The following is a 15,802-nucleotide window of genomic DNA, read 5'->3' as shown; positions in this document are numbered from 1 at the left end:
TGGTGGAGAAGGCAAGCTGGTGACTTCCTGCCACCTGAGTAGGACAGTAAAGCCATCTAGGGCCTCTGGTCCAGCTTCCTTATATTCCACCTTGGGATTCAGAGGGATAGAGCCTGTCCCCACAGGAGCTCAAGGGAAGGGACCACTGCGGGCAGAGACTGCACCTGAGGATGCAGGGCTCAGAGACCGATGGATGGGTGTGCAAACCTGACCTCTGCCGGGCTATGCTTGCATGCCTTGCTGTGTTTCATCCCCATGACCCTGTGAAGAAGCCGTCTTTAGCCGGGGTCAACACTGCTTTAACTGGGAAAGGGGGGGGGCACATGTGACCTTGTCGGTTGGATCTGGGTCCCCACGATGCCCTCGGGCGTTTTGTCTAGCTGTTTCCTGTGTTGGTTTCCCAGCTCCTTCAGTGGTGGCCTCCGAGTGCTCTAGGCTCTCGGCCTTAGACTCACGGTCTGCACACGGGCACCCGTTTTCTGATAACTCAAGAAAAGTCCCAAGCTGAGCAGTAGAGGGCCTACTTTCTCAAGGGCCTGTCCCTGTCCCAGTCACTGTGACCAGGGGTATGAACTTCAGCCCTTCCATCGGGAAGTAGCCCGAGGGAGGGGGGTGAGGGGCATCTGTGGAGAACGAGTCCTTCTCTATAGCGTTGGCACACATGCCAGGTCAGCCCGAGTGCTCACAGTCCGTGGCACACCTCCGTCATTACTCTCCACACAAAGAAGCTGAGGCCCAGGGTGATGTGTGGCTCGGCAGGTAGCAGATAATGGAACTGGCCGGGATGCCTCAGAATCGTGAATTCTCAGCGTTGGCTGCTGTTCTCCTCACTCCTCTGTCCTCTGACTGTCTGGTTTGCCCTCTACAGATTTAAGTCTCTTTCAATCTGGTTGGCCATATCTTTTCCTACTGAGATAATAAGCAGGAGGCTATTTTTAAATACCCACTTTCTTTTAGCTCCACACAATTCATAGATTCAGTGGTTGGTTTTTTGTTTTTGGTTGGTTGGTTGGTTGGTTGGTTTGGTTTTTGTCTTGGGTATATGTGTGTCTGTGTAGTGCTGGCACTGAAATCCAGGGCTTTAGACATGCTAAGCAAGGGCTCTCACACTGAGCTACACACCCGGATTCAGTACTCAGTTGATGAATTAAATGAGCCATCCATGCACCCATTCAACATGCATTATTAAACAACCATATACATCGGACACATGGATGGCTCCGAGTGACCAAGATGACCCAGACCAGGCCCCTGTCCTCGAAGCTCTCTGGCAAGCCTTGGGTACTAACCTCATCTCATCTTCCCAGAGAGGCTCTCTGTGATCCTCAGGGCACACTGCCCTCTACTCATCCTGAGCCTTTAGTAATCACTCTACAGGCAGCAGGTGGAGCCAAACAATTCTGTTCCCAGGTCCTGCTCTCACCTAAGGGTGGGAAGCTAGGGCCCAGTCAGGAGATGTGGGAGCAGTCCACTGCGGCCATTCCTCCCAAAGTTCTTGCGAGCGTCGGAACTCCCAGAGTGAGACATGAGCCAGGCTAGTCTCAGTGCCTGCGGCCGACCACACCTCTGCCCGCCGCCTTCTGTGCTTTTTCCTCCCACTGGCCACCTGCCCGTTCCCACATGCCCTGTCTCTTGCAGCGGACAAAGCAGTCTCCATGCACCAGGGACTGTGCTACCGGTCGCTGGGGTCTGGCACCTGCACCCTGCCTTTGATACAACGGATCACCAAGCAGATATGTTGCTGTAGCCGTGTGGGCAAAGCCTGGGGCAGCAAGTGTGAAAAGTGCCCCCTGCCTGGCACAGGTAACCCCATCCTCACCCCAGACCTGGCCACCAGGATACCTCCTCAAAGCCAGTGCCCAGCCACTTCCTCAGCCTGGATAGAGCCCTTCAAGCCAGAACTCTGGGACTCTCCTTGTAGCCACAATTGTCTTGTCCCCTTGAGGGAAGGAGGGGAGAGGGGGCCCTGGCTTCTTGCAGGAACGGCATGGCTCAGTTCATCCTCTGTCGGTCTTTCAGAGGCCTTCAGGGAGATCTGCCCTGCTGGCCATGGTTACACCTACTCAAGCTCAGACATCCGCCTGTCCATGAGGAAAGCCGTGGAAGAGGAACTGGCTAGCCCCTTCAGGGAACAGACACAGAAGATCAGTGGACCTCTGCCTGGGGCAGCAGAGAGGCAACCACTCCGGGCAGTCACCGACACGTGGATTGAGGCTGAGACCCTCCCTGACAAAGGTATCTGAGCTGGGGGTGACACCTAAGGATCCTCCTTTTCCTTACAGTTCCCTGCCCGGGCCTTAGGTTCAGAACAGTAACTTCAGCACAGATGCCTGGGGCTCAGGATGTGTCAGCCAGGAAGAGCTTGAGTTCTCCAGCTAGTGCTCTGGAAACCACGGGGCCATGCCCAGGTCACCCAGTACAGAAGGCCAGGAAGCTGTTAGGACCAAGAAAACTCAGAGATCACCAGAATTACTCCAAGAATCTGGGACAGAGAGGCAAGAACAGAACTCAGTGGCCATAGACGTGGGACACTAGCCCAATCAGAGGCAACTCATCTCCTTCCTAAAAGTTCTCCCTTAGCCCATGGCCCAGAGCAGGGAGAATGGAGAGTAACCCATGTGATCAGGACCACAGGAAGGAGGAGGTCTGTTATGGGTCTAATGAGACTGTCTGAGGGGGACTTCTGTCCCTGGAGACCTGGAAAGAATCCAGGAGACTTCCTTTCTCCAACTGACAGGTGAGCTAGGCTACCTGTATGCTCTCTAGCCTTGGATCTCTGGGGTGGCCAGCCCCAAAAGGGAGTTGAAAGGCTGAGGCAGATAAAAAGAGTTGCACTCTGTGTTGCTCACCTCTCTGGGAATGCAGGGTGGAGTATAGCCTGTGAAACAGCCAGGCCGTGAGCATGAGCGGAGGGCAGAAGGTCACTGCCTCCACTCCTGGAGCTCACACTGTGTCATCTTCTTTTCCCAGGTGACTCTCGGGCTATTCAGGTGAGTGGGTCTTCCTGCCAGGGGGTTGGATTAGGGTGATATAGAGAATGACATAGACCCCGGGGAATAGTCTCAGGAGAGCAGAAAAGAAGGGTGGAGCATATATCGGATTTCACTGGGAGAGATCACAAAGTTGAGCAAGGACCCATTCGACTGTGGAGTTAGTCTTGATGGCTGCTCAAGCTCGAGGCTGTGCGTGACACCTAGAACTGGTCCTGAGTCTGGCATGTTCTCCAAGCTTGTTTAATACATACCCTCTGTGAGGAGCTCATGGGAAAGCATGAATACCTCAAACCATTTCACTGAGGAAGGGCGTTTGGCCCCCTTCCCTGGGCCCAGAATGCCCCTGTGCATCCAAGACTGAGCATCTCTGAAGCCCCTAGAGGAGTGAATATACTTTCTGCTTCTCCAGTCCTTGACCAGTCTGTTGGTTCCTGCTCATCTCCTGATAATGATGAGCTAACCTGTCTCCATGCCCCGTTTCTCCAGCAGCCTTGATTTCCAGCTTAAGAACCATGTGCTGAAGCCAGGCATGGTGACACACACCTTTAATCCCAGCACTTGGGAGGCAGAGGCGGGTGGATTTCTGAGTTAAAGGGTTAGCCTGGTCTACAGAGCAAGTTCCAGGACAGCCAGGGCTACACAGAGAAACCCCCTCTCAAAAACAAAAAACCACATGCTGTCCTCTCAGATCAAAGCTTTCCCTCCATGTCCTCACAGTCCCAGCAATGTCCCAGTGCCTTTCTGTCCTCTGCTGTTCTGTGCTTCCCTGTGCCCCCATCTGTCTCTGTCCATAGCTGTGGTGAGGGACACCAAGTGTGGCTATGACTCCTGGCTTTGCCACACTGGCCTTGTGGCCCTGGATGATCTAATTAATCTGTTACTTCATCTATGACACGAGGATCGTAGCTCTGATAAGTTCTATTGTTCTGCTGTGTGGCCAGCACTGAGCTGAAAGAGGACACATAATTAATAGCTACAACTGATAAAGAAGTGGAGCTGGTCAGTTAAGAGTGTGGGTAGAAAATGCCTAGAGAATACACGCCAGCAGTAAAAACTCACTAACTGAGAGAGCTGGACAGGAAGGAGGTGGGGTAAGTGAAGGAGAAAGAAACATGTCCTGGGAGTAAAAGACGCACCCCCTAAATAACCTCCATTTGTGCGCAGATCACAACCAGTGTTCCCCACCTACCTGCCCGGATACCAGGTGAGTTCCTCCTAGAAGGAGAAGAGAAGGGAGAGAGAGAGAGACCTTAGTTTTAGTCATGGAATGACTCCCCATGAACTGACCCGTGGGGTTCAGACTAGAAGTGGTGAGTGATATGGCATGTGAGCACTCTTTCCCTACCCACCAAACTCTTTCTTAATCTCATGATGCCACTCAGCACATAAATCAGGCCAAAAAGGAGGCCCTAGCTGATGTAGCAGCCTGGTGGGGCCCCAGAGCTCTTTCCTCCAGGGGCCTCATCTTACCTCCGGACCCTGAGCTGGCCTCTCACCAGAGCTGGCCTCAGAGTCAAGGATGCCCGAGTTTTCCCTGCCGTGGTGTGGGCATAACACCTGCTGCCTCCCACGGGAACTGGGTGCTTGTACTTGCAGTACCATTTTGTAAACTGCAAGATGCATTACATGTGAAAACAGAATGTTCCATTGGGCATCGGGGGATGGGGTGGCATTTCTGCCACCAGTGAGCTGTCCAGCCTCAGACAAGTAGCCATTTCTGCACTCCTCAGGTTCTTTGACTACAAGGAGGAGGACCAGATATGCCAAAAGAGAGGGTAGACGGTGGGAGCCCTAGGTGCCACTTTGGGTTCTTGGGACTCTGAACATCAGAGAACACAGAAGGGCCACTGCTAGCCAATGGGCTCCACTTCCTCCCCTCTGTCCTCTCCAGGGGATGCCACCAGCAGACCGACACCACCATTGCCTGGACAGGGCATTCCAGAGAGTCCAGAGGAAGAGAAAGTGACTCCCTCCAGTGATGTCCTGGTGACACAGAGTCCCCCAGGTAGCCGCAGTAGCCCTTGGAGGCTCTTCGCCCCCACCTGTGGGAGATGTGGCTGCCCAGAGCCGAACTGCAGGGCAGGACTGTGAATGGAGTTTCTCTCTGGCCTCTTCCACTGCGTGAATAGTCTCCAGCAACTCGGACCTGGCTGTGGTCCTGGCCCTGATCCTACAGAGGGCACAAAGCCTACCTAGAAAAGACAGGAGCCCCGCCTGGGCACTAACATCCCTTGGAGGGATGGTTCTACTCGGAGGACTCCAGGGAAGCCATGGATCTTCCTGGAGCATGGAGTGGGGAGTTCTTAGAGTAGGAGGCAAGGTGAGAGGGGACAAAGCCAGTGAGAGCCCTGGCAGTGACCGTCACCTGTCCACGGAAAGGCTGTAACAGAGTTATATTGCACAGGTTGTTTAAGTGTCCAGACCCTGTGTCTGGCTCCCTCTGATCAGCCATAGTGATGAGGGGTAGTGTGGGGGAGATTCCTGGCAAACCCACCTGGCTGTGGAATGTCCTTCTACGAAGGCTCGTTGTCTGGGGGCTTGGTTCAAGAGAAGCAAGGTTAACATTGTAGGATGGTCACACTGTTTTCTCTGCACGTGTGTGCCCCCTGGCCTGACCTCTCTAGGGGCTAGCTGTGCTCTTAGCTAGAGAGGGTCACCTTGAGTAGGAGTCAAGGTGACTAGAGTTCTGGATTTCCTCCAGGGAAAGGGGAAAGCCTGTGCAGCCTGGTGCAGAGAAAGTCGCAGGTGGGATGGGGGCTTGGCTTTTCCTGAGAGTTCTCAACGGACCTCTCCCAGGATTCAGAGGAAGTCTCCTGAGACTCCAGGGAGCATCCCCTTCCAAGCAGGCAGGAAGGGCCGAGGGCGCGGGGCTCGGCTGGGGAGCGCTTGAGACTGAAATATTTCTGGAGGAAGGGCCATGGCACAGTGCAGCCAGGCCGGGCCCGGCAGTGGCCCTCAGCCATGCAGGTGATAAAGTCACCAGCAGCAGCTTCAATCTTGTATCCGATCCAGCTGCTGCCTGGCTGTCTTCTGGCCTCACGTTCAGAGCGGACACTTTGGAATCTGGCTGGGGACTGCTAGTACATGCTTGGAACCAGGTTAAAGAGCAGATGACCTGGCACACAGGCCGCTGTGGGCATTCTGTTCAGGGCACGTTAGCAAGGCCATGAAGCCCCTCTGTGAACCAACCTGGGCCACTTCTGACCCACCCTGGTGAGCCTTCTGGGTTCTCTCAGAGTGATGGGGCAGGGAAGGGAGCCCTAGGTGTGTGAGGTATAGGATAACACAACAGGGTGGACACAGATGAAAACAGTGTTCCCTTATTGGTTCATTCATTCATTCATTCATTCATTCATTCATTCATAAGTGTCAGTCACTTCTCTAATATTAGAGACACAAGATTAGAGATACAAGAAAAATAATCTAATTTCTTCAGTCTATGTAACCTATTCACTAGAACTGTCTGTCTGTCAGTCTATGAGAAGACGGGTAAGAGTTTCTGGGGTGCGTGGCACTGGTTCTTTGGGCTGTGCCCAAATTGAGGGTGAGAGTAAGGAGGTCATTTGTACAGAGTATGGGTTGTTAGAAACCATTAGGCCTCTGTCAGGAGGACGTACCCAGGTGGTTCAGAGACCAGGCACAGGTCCCCTGAGTCTTCCGAAGCCATGCTACACATTGGTGCGAGAGGGTATGCTAAGGGTAGGTAGACTTCCAGTGGTCTTCCGAGGCCCTTGAACCTGTCCCTGCTCTCCCCCGACCCTGCTCAAATGCCCTCGTGCACCCTTCCCTCAGCCACCACCTCTACTCACTCCGTCTCCACAGGCTTTGATCCATGTTTTGCTGGGGCCTCCAACGTCTGTGGTCCTGGGACCTGTGTGAACCTCCCGGATGGATACCGATGTATCTGCAACCCTGGCTACCGGCTCCACCCCAGCCAGGACTACTGCACCGGTATTTACAGGGTGACCTGTACCTGCTGAGTGGTGGTGGTGGGGGGGGGGCAAAGAGGAACAGGGTGTGGAGACCGAGTCAAGAGGCCAGGCTGCATAAGCTCCAAGTAAGGTACTGTGGCCCATGAGCTCAGGAAAGCCATTGCTGTGGACACAGCTAACTAGACATTAATTTAGGCTGTGACCAGGCTGTGAGGGCCATCAGACTCTAGGAGAAAGGGTCCCCAGCCAGAGCTAGCATCCCACCCACCCCTCTGGAAGTGGCCATGTTTCTGCCTGCAGAGCTGATCAAGGCCTCACCAGGGCTGACCCTTGAGGACAGGTTTGAAACCAAGATAAATCATCAGGTGTATCGTCCCTCTCTGTTCAGTGTTTTTTTGTGCAAAGGAGAAACCTTCACTGTGGGCTGCAGGGAGAGAGGAAATGATTGTGGAGCCACTGAGTTAGGCGACAGTGGGCAGGGAGGGGACACTGACCACCACCCAACCGCTCCTAAGAGGCCCTGGCAGGTTGGCCTGTGACTTTGGCCTTGGAGGCTTCCATCTCCACCTCTGCCTCCTCTGCTCCCTCTCCCTTGTCCCTCCCATGCCACACAGCACCATCCTCTAGTGTGGGCAGTTGAAAGGCACCCTGGCCTCCCTGACCTCCTTCCCTGCTTCCTTCCGGCCAGATGACAACGAGTGTCTGAGGAACCCCTGTGCAGGAAGAGGACGCTGTGTCAACAGTGTGGGCTCTTACTCCTGCCTTTGCTACCCCGGCTACTCACTGGCCACCCTGGGAGACACTCAGGAGTGCCAAGGTAAGCCAGACCTGCCTTGGGCCTGGGATGGCCATAGGACAACACCTCTTGGCTAGGCCCTAGAGGAGGAGGAGGCGGGCACGCAGAGTGTGACCGCCGGGGAGTACCAGAGCCACGGGAAAGCAGACAGCACTCTGGCCTTGATCTGGGAGCAAGCTGAGCTTGTGCTGGGACCACAAGGAGGAAGAGGAATCCAGAAAATGGCAATATTTGCAAGGCCTCAAGGAATTGTGTGGTTGGAGCCAAGAAGAGGCCAGAGACTTGGCTGGTGATGGGGACCAAAAGCCAGGACTCAAGTGACAGGGGAGCCTTTCCTTTGGGGGGGGATGAGGGTGAGCCAGGAGGATTGGAGCTTGGGCTCTCAGCAGACCGGGGGACATTTGGGAGAAGAGTTCTGGTCCCCAGCAGTGGGGATCCCTGCAGGCTTTGACCTTCCCCCAAGAAGGCCTAGCCGTAGTTAGGCAACTCTTTTTTTATTTTCATTTTTTTATTTTATTTTATTTTTTTAGGCAACTCTTAGTAAGCAGGCTTCCTGTACATCTTAGTTAGGGTTACTACTGCTGTGATGAAACACCATGATCAAGAGCAACTTGGGGAAGAAAGGGTTTATTTGGTTTACGTATCCTGAATCACAGTCCATTGAGGGAAGCCAAGGTAGAGATTCAAACAGGGCAGGAACCCGGAGGCAGGATAAGGAGGGTTTCTTATTGGCTTGCTCATGGCTTGCTCAGCTACCTTTCTTATAGAGCCCAGAACCACTGGCCCAGGGTGGCCCCACTCACAATGGGCTGTGCCCTTCTGTATCCATCACTAATTTAAAAAGTGCCTTACAGGCTTGCCTACGGTCCGAGCCTATGGAGGCGTTTTCTCAGCTCCAGCTCCCTCCTCTCTGATGACTCTAGCTGATGTCAAGTTGACATAAAACCAGCCAGCACACGGTGCAAACCCTTTTATAAATAGAGCGCACCTGTACATTTTTATGAATAAGTTCATGAAGAAATAAGGACGTATTTTCCACACAGTGCCCGGGGACCCAGAAGTAGTTGGGAAACTTTCACCTGGAGAATGGCACTGCCTGTTCCTGGGGCTCACGTTTCCGGCACCAAGTCAGAGGCTTGGCCATGATCACAGCCCCCACCCCTCGGCATGGCCATGGAGTCAGGAGGCCTTCCATTGGCAGAACCTCCTCAATGTCCGATTCCAAGGATCTGGCCTTGAGAATCCAGCGGCATCCAAGTCCTCACTTCATTATGTGAGGAAAGGAGACAGAGAAGCCAGCTTAAAACAGGAGCGTGAGGGACCCGGGTCAGTGAGTACTCCAGCCCGGACTGAGTGGCCAGGTTCAGGCCCTGTGCTAAAGATCCGAAGACAGTCAATGCACGAGCAAGAATAATAGCACTATCGAGTTAGATGAGCAAGCAGCTGACAATAGCAGAAACTGGGGGAGGTTTCCGTGGGGGGGCACTTGCACTGGGGTAGAGTAATAACAGCTCCCGTTTAATGAGCACTCACTGTACCCAGAGCCACCCTAAGCACTTTATTATATACAGCCCGTCATTCCAGCCCTTGCAGTCCTTACTCCCACTTTATGCCTTAGCAAACGAAGCTTCGAAAGGTGAGCTGAAACACCCACGGACGCGATACCTAGGTGTAGCAGCATTGGACACAGATTCAAAGCCATGCCATCTCCAAAGCCTGGTTTGCCTCCCAGGGTCCACGCCTTTACAGGCAGGGTACCAGGCACCTGAGGATGAACAGCAGGAATAGATGGAGCTGGTAGTCCAGGGAAAGGCAACCATTTCTGCATAGGCCAGCAGGTGGGCAGGCGTGGCATGTCCTGGGAATTATGGTGAAGTCGGGGTGACTAGAGGGTGTTAGCGGAAGTGGAGGCAGGCGAAGCCAGTCTGTGAAGTGACTCCAGTACCAGGCTGAAGTACATGGCCATTGTCCTGTGGGCAGTGGCTGCCAGGAGGGTTTGTTAAGGGTAGATGGTTCTGACATCTGGCTGTTGGGAAGGAGGGGACGCATGTTACAGTACTCAGAGCAGGGTGACAGAGCCAGGGGAGAGGCCGGGGACACGGGCTTTCCAGGCTTCCTGCAGCCTGGGTGGGTGCTGAGGCCAGAGGGAGTCTGGGAGTCTGGGAGCTGGCCATAGGCAAATTACGGCTACAGGGAAGGACATTGCCAGGTCTGGCCCAGACGTGAGGCTCTGTCCTGTGCCAGCCTGGTGTCCGGATGTCTCTGCCAGCTGTAGGAGCGGAAGGAACCTGAGGTCAGCCTAAGTCCTTCGACCACTGGGACTTGGCTGACACTTGAAGTCCCTAATCCAACTTAGCATCCACTTCCGAAACTTTGCCCGCCTCCCAAAGCAGTGCTTCATTATTTTAATCTAGCATTGATTCGTATGTATAAATTGATCATTGTAAACCATGACAAGTTTTAACTTAATTTAAGTAGAAATGAATGTAAGTTGTTTAAATATTAAGGATTTATTTGGGTTTGCCTATAACTTGCCTTGGAATAAGTGTGTATCTTTGCACTCTGGCCCTTGGGGCTCCTCCTCTGTGAACTGCTTACTCCGGTCCTTGGCTTGTTTCCCAAGTGTGGTTGTGGGGTTTTTTTTTCTTGTGACTTTTTGGGTGTACCTTGTGTTTTCTGTTACATCTTATTTGTTGTATGTGTGTAAGGGTGTTCGTGTGGAGGTCAGAAGACAGCGTTCATGTGGAGTTGGTTCTCTCCGTCTTTACGCGGGTTCTGGGGATCGAACTCAGGTTGCCAGGCTTGGTGGCTGACTCTTGCCCACGGAACCATTGCTGCCCCCCCTTTTTTTGCATTATTTTTAATGCGTTGTGGTTTTGTTATGTCACATAGACATTGTGAACTTTACTTACCTTTTCCAGGATGCTTTCTCCCACTGGGGTTCGTCTTTGCGTGGCTACCAGGAACCCACTTCTCCACTTCCATTTTTCTCTGCAAACCAGCACTGTCTGTTTATTAAGCGGTGGTTCTGGCGTCCCCCATTTTTTCCCATCAGGTTTCCACTTTTCGCTCTGCCTTCTAGTTCCTTCTGCTGTTAGCGGCAGAGCTTCCAGGAGTTCAGACAGCTGTTTCTGAATTCCCCGGAGAGTCGTTGCCAGGAAGGTTCCTGGGTCCGCCCTGTACCGAAGGCCAGCATCTCCATGGGAGCGGAGGAGGGTGCATGTGGCGGGTCTGCCAGAGACTCCACTGTGAGCTGGAGCGATAGGAAGCATGGCTGAGGTGGAAGCTCCCTGGGTTCTATCGGTCGGTTTATGCCTGAGCGGCGCTAACAAACATTCCTCCGTGTTTCCTGCCAGGCACTTCTCTCAGCTCTTTGCCTTTCATTCAGTCTGACAAGGACTCTGTGAAGTATCTGACCCGGAGCTAGAGGGGGGGAAAGATGAGGCCCTGGTGGTGGAACCAGGGAGTGGTCACAGGACAGAGCTGGTAAACTGAGCCACTGTGTGAAATGGGAATAGGAACCGACTGGTCATCAGGAAGGGAAAGACACTCCTAGCAGAGGCGTGCATGTGAACAGAGATTTGGAGGCGGGACTTACGGCAATCTACCATAGCTAAGATTATACCAGAGAGCCTGGGTAAACACCACAGGGCTGGGGCCAGGTCCTAACTGCAATGGAGCTGGAGGTAGCAAGGAGCCAAGGTGTGACTCGGGAGTGGCCTGACCAAGATCGAGCTTTAGAGAGGGAGCCATCAGCTTTCCGCTGTCTGCTCTGCATAGGAGCTCCTTCCCTTTCCTCAGAGGAGGGGGTCAGTGTGCTTTGGATAATGATCTAAGCCATGCATTACAGACCCTTGGCTGCCTGCAATGCTCTCTGTGATTTTGACTTTTTTTTTTCCAGAGCTGAGGACCGAACCCAGGGCCTTGCGCTTGCTAGGCAAGTGCTCTACCACTGAGCTAAACCCCACCCCAGCTCTCTGTCCTAGAAGAACCCTAGTGGTAGACCCAGTGTCCACTGTTCTAGCTGGGGCAGGGAGAACCTCTCGGATCATACTGTATGGACTGACACCTGACCCCAAACCCAGGCCTTACATCTGGAGGAGAAAGTTGCAAGGGCTCCCATGGGCCCTAGAAGTAGCTATCCCTGGGAGAAAAGAACTCAAGGGCCGTGGGGGGGTCTGACCAGTCGCTGACAGCTGTCCTAAGAATCCCTCCATCAACCCTACTGCAGCGAACATGGCTTCCTTACCTAGCAGCCTTGTCCGTGGCCTCTGGAAAGGATGCCGCAGGACACCCCCCCTCCAGGGCTGGCTTTGACGGGGGACCATCCTGTGTGTTTGCAGATATAGATGAGTGTGAGCAGCCCGGGGTGTGCAGTGGTGGGCGATGCAGCAACACGGAGGGTTCATACCACTGTGAATGTGATCGGGGCTACATCATGGTCAGACAAGGACACTGCCAAGGTAAGGCGTGGGAATAATGGGTCCGCGCTGCCCTCCACACGACCCACCATCAGCTCGCCCTCTAGCTCTCCTCCACAGAGTCCCTTGACACTAAGCCAGTTCCCACTGGCAGAGACACGTCTATGAATCCCTGAGCGCCCCTGTCTTTGGGGTGATACATCAGCATCCTGTATGGCCCCTGTTGCAGGGAAGTACAAATCTACGTGACACGACAGGAATAAACATCTTTACATACCTCTGCCCCATCACCTTGGAAAATGTGTTCTCTTTGTATATAGCAGAGGAAGAGTTGATCTCTCTGGCCCCTTTAGTCTCCTTACTAAAGCTGTCTTACCTGGTTCCAGAGAGTCCTGGAAGTAAGGGGTGAGCTCGTGGACCTTGTGAAGGGGAGACCTTTCCCCAGTCTGCTTACCAGGGAAGCAAAGTCCCGGGATACCTAAGCGAAGGGGAACCACAGCTGGAGACGTAGAACAAACTGTCTTCACCCCAGTGCCTCGCCTTTGCTCAGGGCTCCCCTCTTTGTGCCTTTCCACCTATAACTCAGGCCTGGGCATGATCCAAGCTGGAAGCCGCCCCTTGTCCTCATTAGATCAAGAGAAACAAGATAACTTGGCATTTACAAGAGAATGCAGAGTGAACACAGAGTTTGATAGACCCCTTCTATGCGCCAGCTGGCCGGGCGCTAAGCGCTTGGTAAGAGAGCCTCATCAGGCGTCACAGCACTGTGCATCTAACATCAGGACTTACTAAACAGAAAAGTAAAACCGAAGGAAATGAACCAAGAAATGCCAGAGCATCGAAAAGATCGGGTTTATACTAACCTTCTGCAACCAGGGCACAGGCTCCAGAGCAGACAGGTCTGGGTTGTATTCATGTTTCATGTTTGCAAATGGGAATTGCCACACTCATCTCAGACGGCTGCTCAGCTAACACAAGATGCGCAGAACCACCTCCAGCACACTGTAAGGCCCTCTCTCTATCATGTCCCGACTCCGTGCCCTACTCGGGATGGCTCTGTCCCATCAGGAGGAAGGATTCTAGACAGACACCTCATCAGGGAGGTCAGGCTGAGTTCTTGCCTCTGGGCAGACACTCTGGGGCTGTTGAAAGAATGATGTAGTTTGTACACTTCTCCGGGTTTCCATCAGTAACCACAGACCCTGCCCATCACCCCGGGAGCCCAGTCAATTTCCTCTCCCTTTCTTCTGTCTCCAACTCTGTCCACGGAAACCTGAAGTCTCTGGTGAGAGACTGTGAGGTCTGGACAGTGGCCCATGCAGCAATCTCAGTGACATTTCCCTCATACCCAGGACTCTGGGTTCCCATGGACGGAGAGCAGATTCTCCTTGACAATGCCAGGGTCTTGGCTGTCCCCGACTCTCACCCAGAGACCCCTGAACTTCTGCCTCCTGCCCACCACTCCCACTTCATACTCTCACCAGGAACACAGGTGGGCACCCTCACCGTTCCCCACGCAGAGACTGGTCCCTGGAAAGATGCCCAGGCATCCTCCAGCGTATGGATGGCAGACTCACAAATTAGTCCCCATGTGACCATTCCTTGGATCCCTTTAGCTGTCTCCTTAGCAGCCTTTTACTAAGAGGATAATGCGTATTATTTTAGGCACACTGTTTCGTCTTTTGGTCAGCAAACATTTGCCGAGTGCCAGTTGTGTGTTAGCCACGGGCTGGGAATACAGCAATAAATAGTTCCCAAAACAAACCAGAATACTGGAATCTACCAAGGCATTCCATGACCTTAGATTAAAATTCAAACTCTTGACTAGGCAGAAGAATCTCCACCCCGGTGACAGGCTCCACTTTAGCTACTGTTGAGTTCCATGGAATCGTCTCAGGTTGTCTGCTGATGGAGTCCACTCCATCCAGAATGTTCCTCTGCCTCCTTTGATCAGCTTGTCTAGTGGCTCAGTTCTGTCCACTCCCATTCACGAGAGGCTTCCCTGGCTCAGGTGGAGACTAGAGCTGCTCTGGTCTTCTGACCTCTCTCTTTTTCTCCCTGACAGACTCCTCACATCTTCACATCACTGTCGTTCCCTAGGGCTCTGCTCTAAGAAGAAATCTGGGAGTAGCAGAGCAGCTTACATTAGGTTCTGCCTCACTAACAACCAACCCCAAAGTCAGTCACAGAGGACACAGTCAATCTTATCAGTGTCTTGTGTCTATCAAGAATCAGTTGAGAACTCGGACCCAGGCTTCCTTACTTTGGTACTAGACTGAAAGAATAGCTGGGGTCTGGAATATGCCCAGTCCCCGTGAAAGGAAGAAAGAAGAAAAGAAGGAAGGAAGGAAGGAAGGAAGGAAGGAAGGAAGGAAGGAAGGAAGGAAGGAAAGGAAGGAAGGAAGGAAAAGAAGGAAGGAAAGAAGGAAGGAAGGAAGAAGGAAGGAAGAAGGAAGAAAGGAAGGAAGGAAAGAAGAAAAAGAAGGAAAGAAGGAAGGAAGGAAGGAAGAAGGAAGGAAAGAAAGAAAGAAGGAAGGAAGGAGGGAAGGAAGGAATGAAAAGAAAGGAAGGAAGGAAGAAAAGAAAGAAAGAAAGGAAAGGGAAGGAAGATACTCAAGGGTTGCATGCAGTGAAATGCTTTGGTTCACAAGTTACCTACCTCATATCCACTCACACCTCATTGGCTAGCACTAATCTTTTGGTGTCACCCGACAAGGGACCCAGAAGCAAAAACATACCATGACCCAAAAATGAAGATATAGGCTATTTTTTGAAGATTAGTAAGTTCCATATCTCCTAAATGCCCAGCATCCAGTGCTGCGTACACCTTCCACGGATGTACCTGACGCACTGCAGGTAGGGCAGACTCAGGGGCCTTTCCTCTTGGCAAATGCAATCTTCCTACCTTGCCTGATGTCACCAAGGGTGATATGAGGGACCATCCCAAACCATCCAGGCTGAAACATGCAGCTCTCTGACTTCCTACAGCTAACAGTACCCACAGCCTACTGCAGCGACCTGGGGAGTCTTTCCATTAAGTTCTTTCATTTACCTCTGCTCTAGAATCATGAGTGAGAGGTGGGGCTGGGAACACAGGGCAGGCAGCTCATGTTTTCCTAGTGTTCATCTATATGGAAATTGACACCTAGTCCCCCATACAGGGCAGGGTCAAAGATTTGCAGACATGAAATACCCATGGGTTGTGGTTCTCAGAGATGACCAAGGGAGGGACTGTTGTTTTGTAGATATCAATGAATGCCGTCACCCTGGTACCTGCCCTGATGGGAGATGCGTCAACTCCCCTGGCTCCTACTCTTGTCTGGCCTGTGAGGAGGGCTACATAGGCCAGAGTGGGAGCTGTGTAGGTAAGGACTGATTGCCAAGGCACCGAGAGGCTATTTAGGTTTGGGATGGCTGACTGAACACACACACACACAGGGAGGGGAAGAGGTGGGCAGACAGAAGGGGCTTAGAGGGTATCGTCCCCATCGTCCGGTTGGGTTCTCAGATGATGCTAAGCATGGCGTGGGTGTGCTTCTGTTATGGGACTCTGCCCTCTGAATCAGCTAGGGTGGGGCCCTTTGCAGCTGCTTAGCCACATCCGTTCTGAGGCTCTATCCCAAAGTTCCAGAAGCTTCTGTGGTTGGCTTCTGTGACCCG

General features: G+C 52.8%; 1 protein-coding gene across 1 annotated transcript in view; it reads left to right on the top strand.

Annotated features, from left to right (window-relative positions):
* Positions 1-15,802, top strand: part of Ltbp2 (latent transforming growth factor beta binding protein 2) — an 86,836-nt gene that overhangs the window by 59,020 nt on the left and 12,014 nt on the right. Inside the window, exons 11-19 of the mRNA XM_028876692.2 lie at positions 1,639-1,803; positions 2,020-2,235; positions 2,971-2,990; positions 4,158-4,197; positions 4,885-4,998; positions 6,816-6,944; positions 7,614-7,742; positions 12,065-12,184; positions 15,388-15,507. Coding sequence (XP_028732525.1) covers positions 1,639-1,803; positions 2,020-2,235; positions 2,971-2,990; positions 4,158-4,197; positions 4,885-4,998; positions 6,816-6,944; positions 7,614-7,742; positions 12,065-12,184; positions 15,388-15,507 — 1,053 coding nt within the window. The remainder of the gene's footprint in view (positions 1-1,638; positions 1,804-2,019; positions 2,236-2,970; positions 2,991-4,157; positions 4,198-4,884; positions 4,999-6,815; positions 6,945-7,613; positions 7,743-12,064; positions 12,185-15,387; positions 15,508-15,802) is intronic.

Source organism: Peromyscus leucopus, chromosome 14, assembly GCF_004664715.2.
Source record: "Peromyscus leucopus breed LL Stock chromosome 14, UCI_PerLeu_2.1, whole genome shotgun sequence".
NCBI lineage: Eukaryota > Metazoa > Chordata > Mammalia > Rodentia > Cricetidae > Peromyscus > Peromyscus leucopus.
The sequence above is the reverse complement of the archived record's forward strand: the minus strand, read 5'-3'. Positions and strand labels throughout refer to the sequence as shown.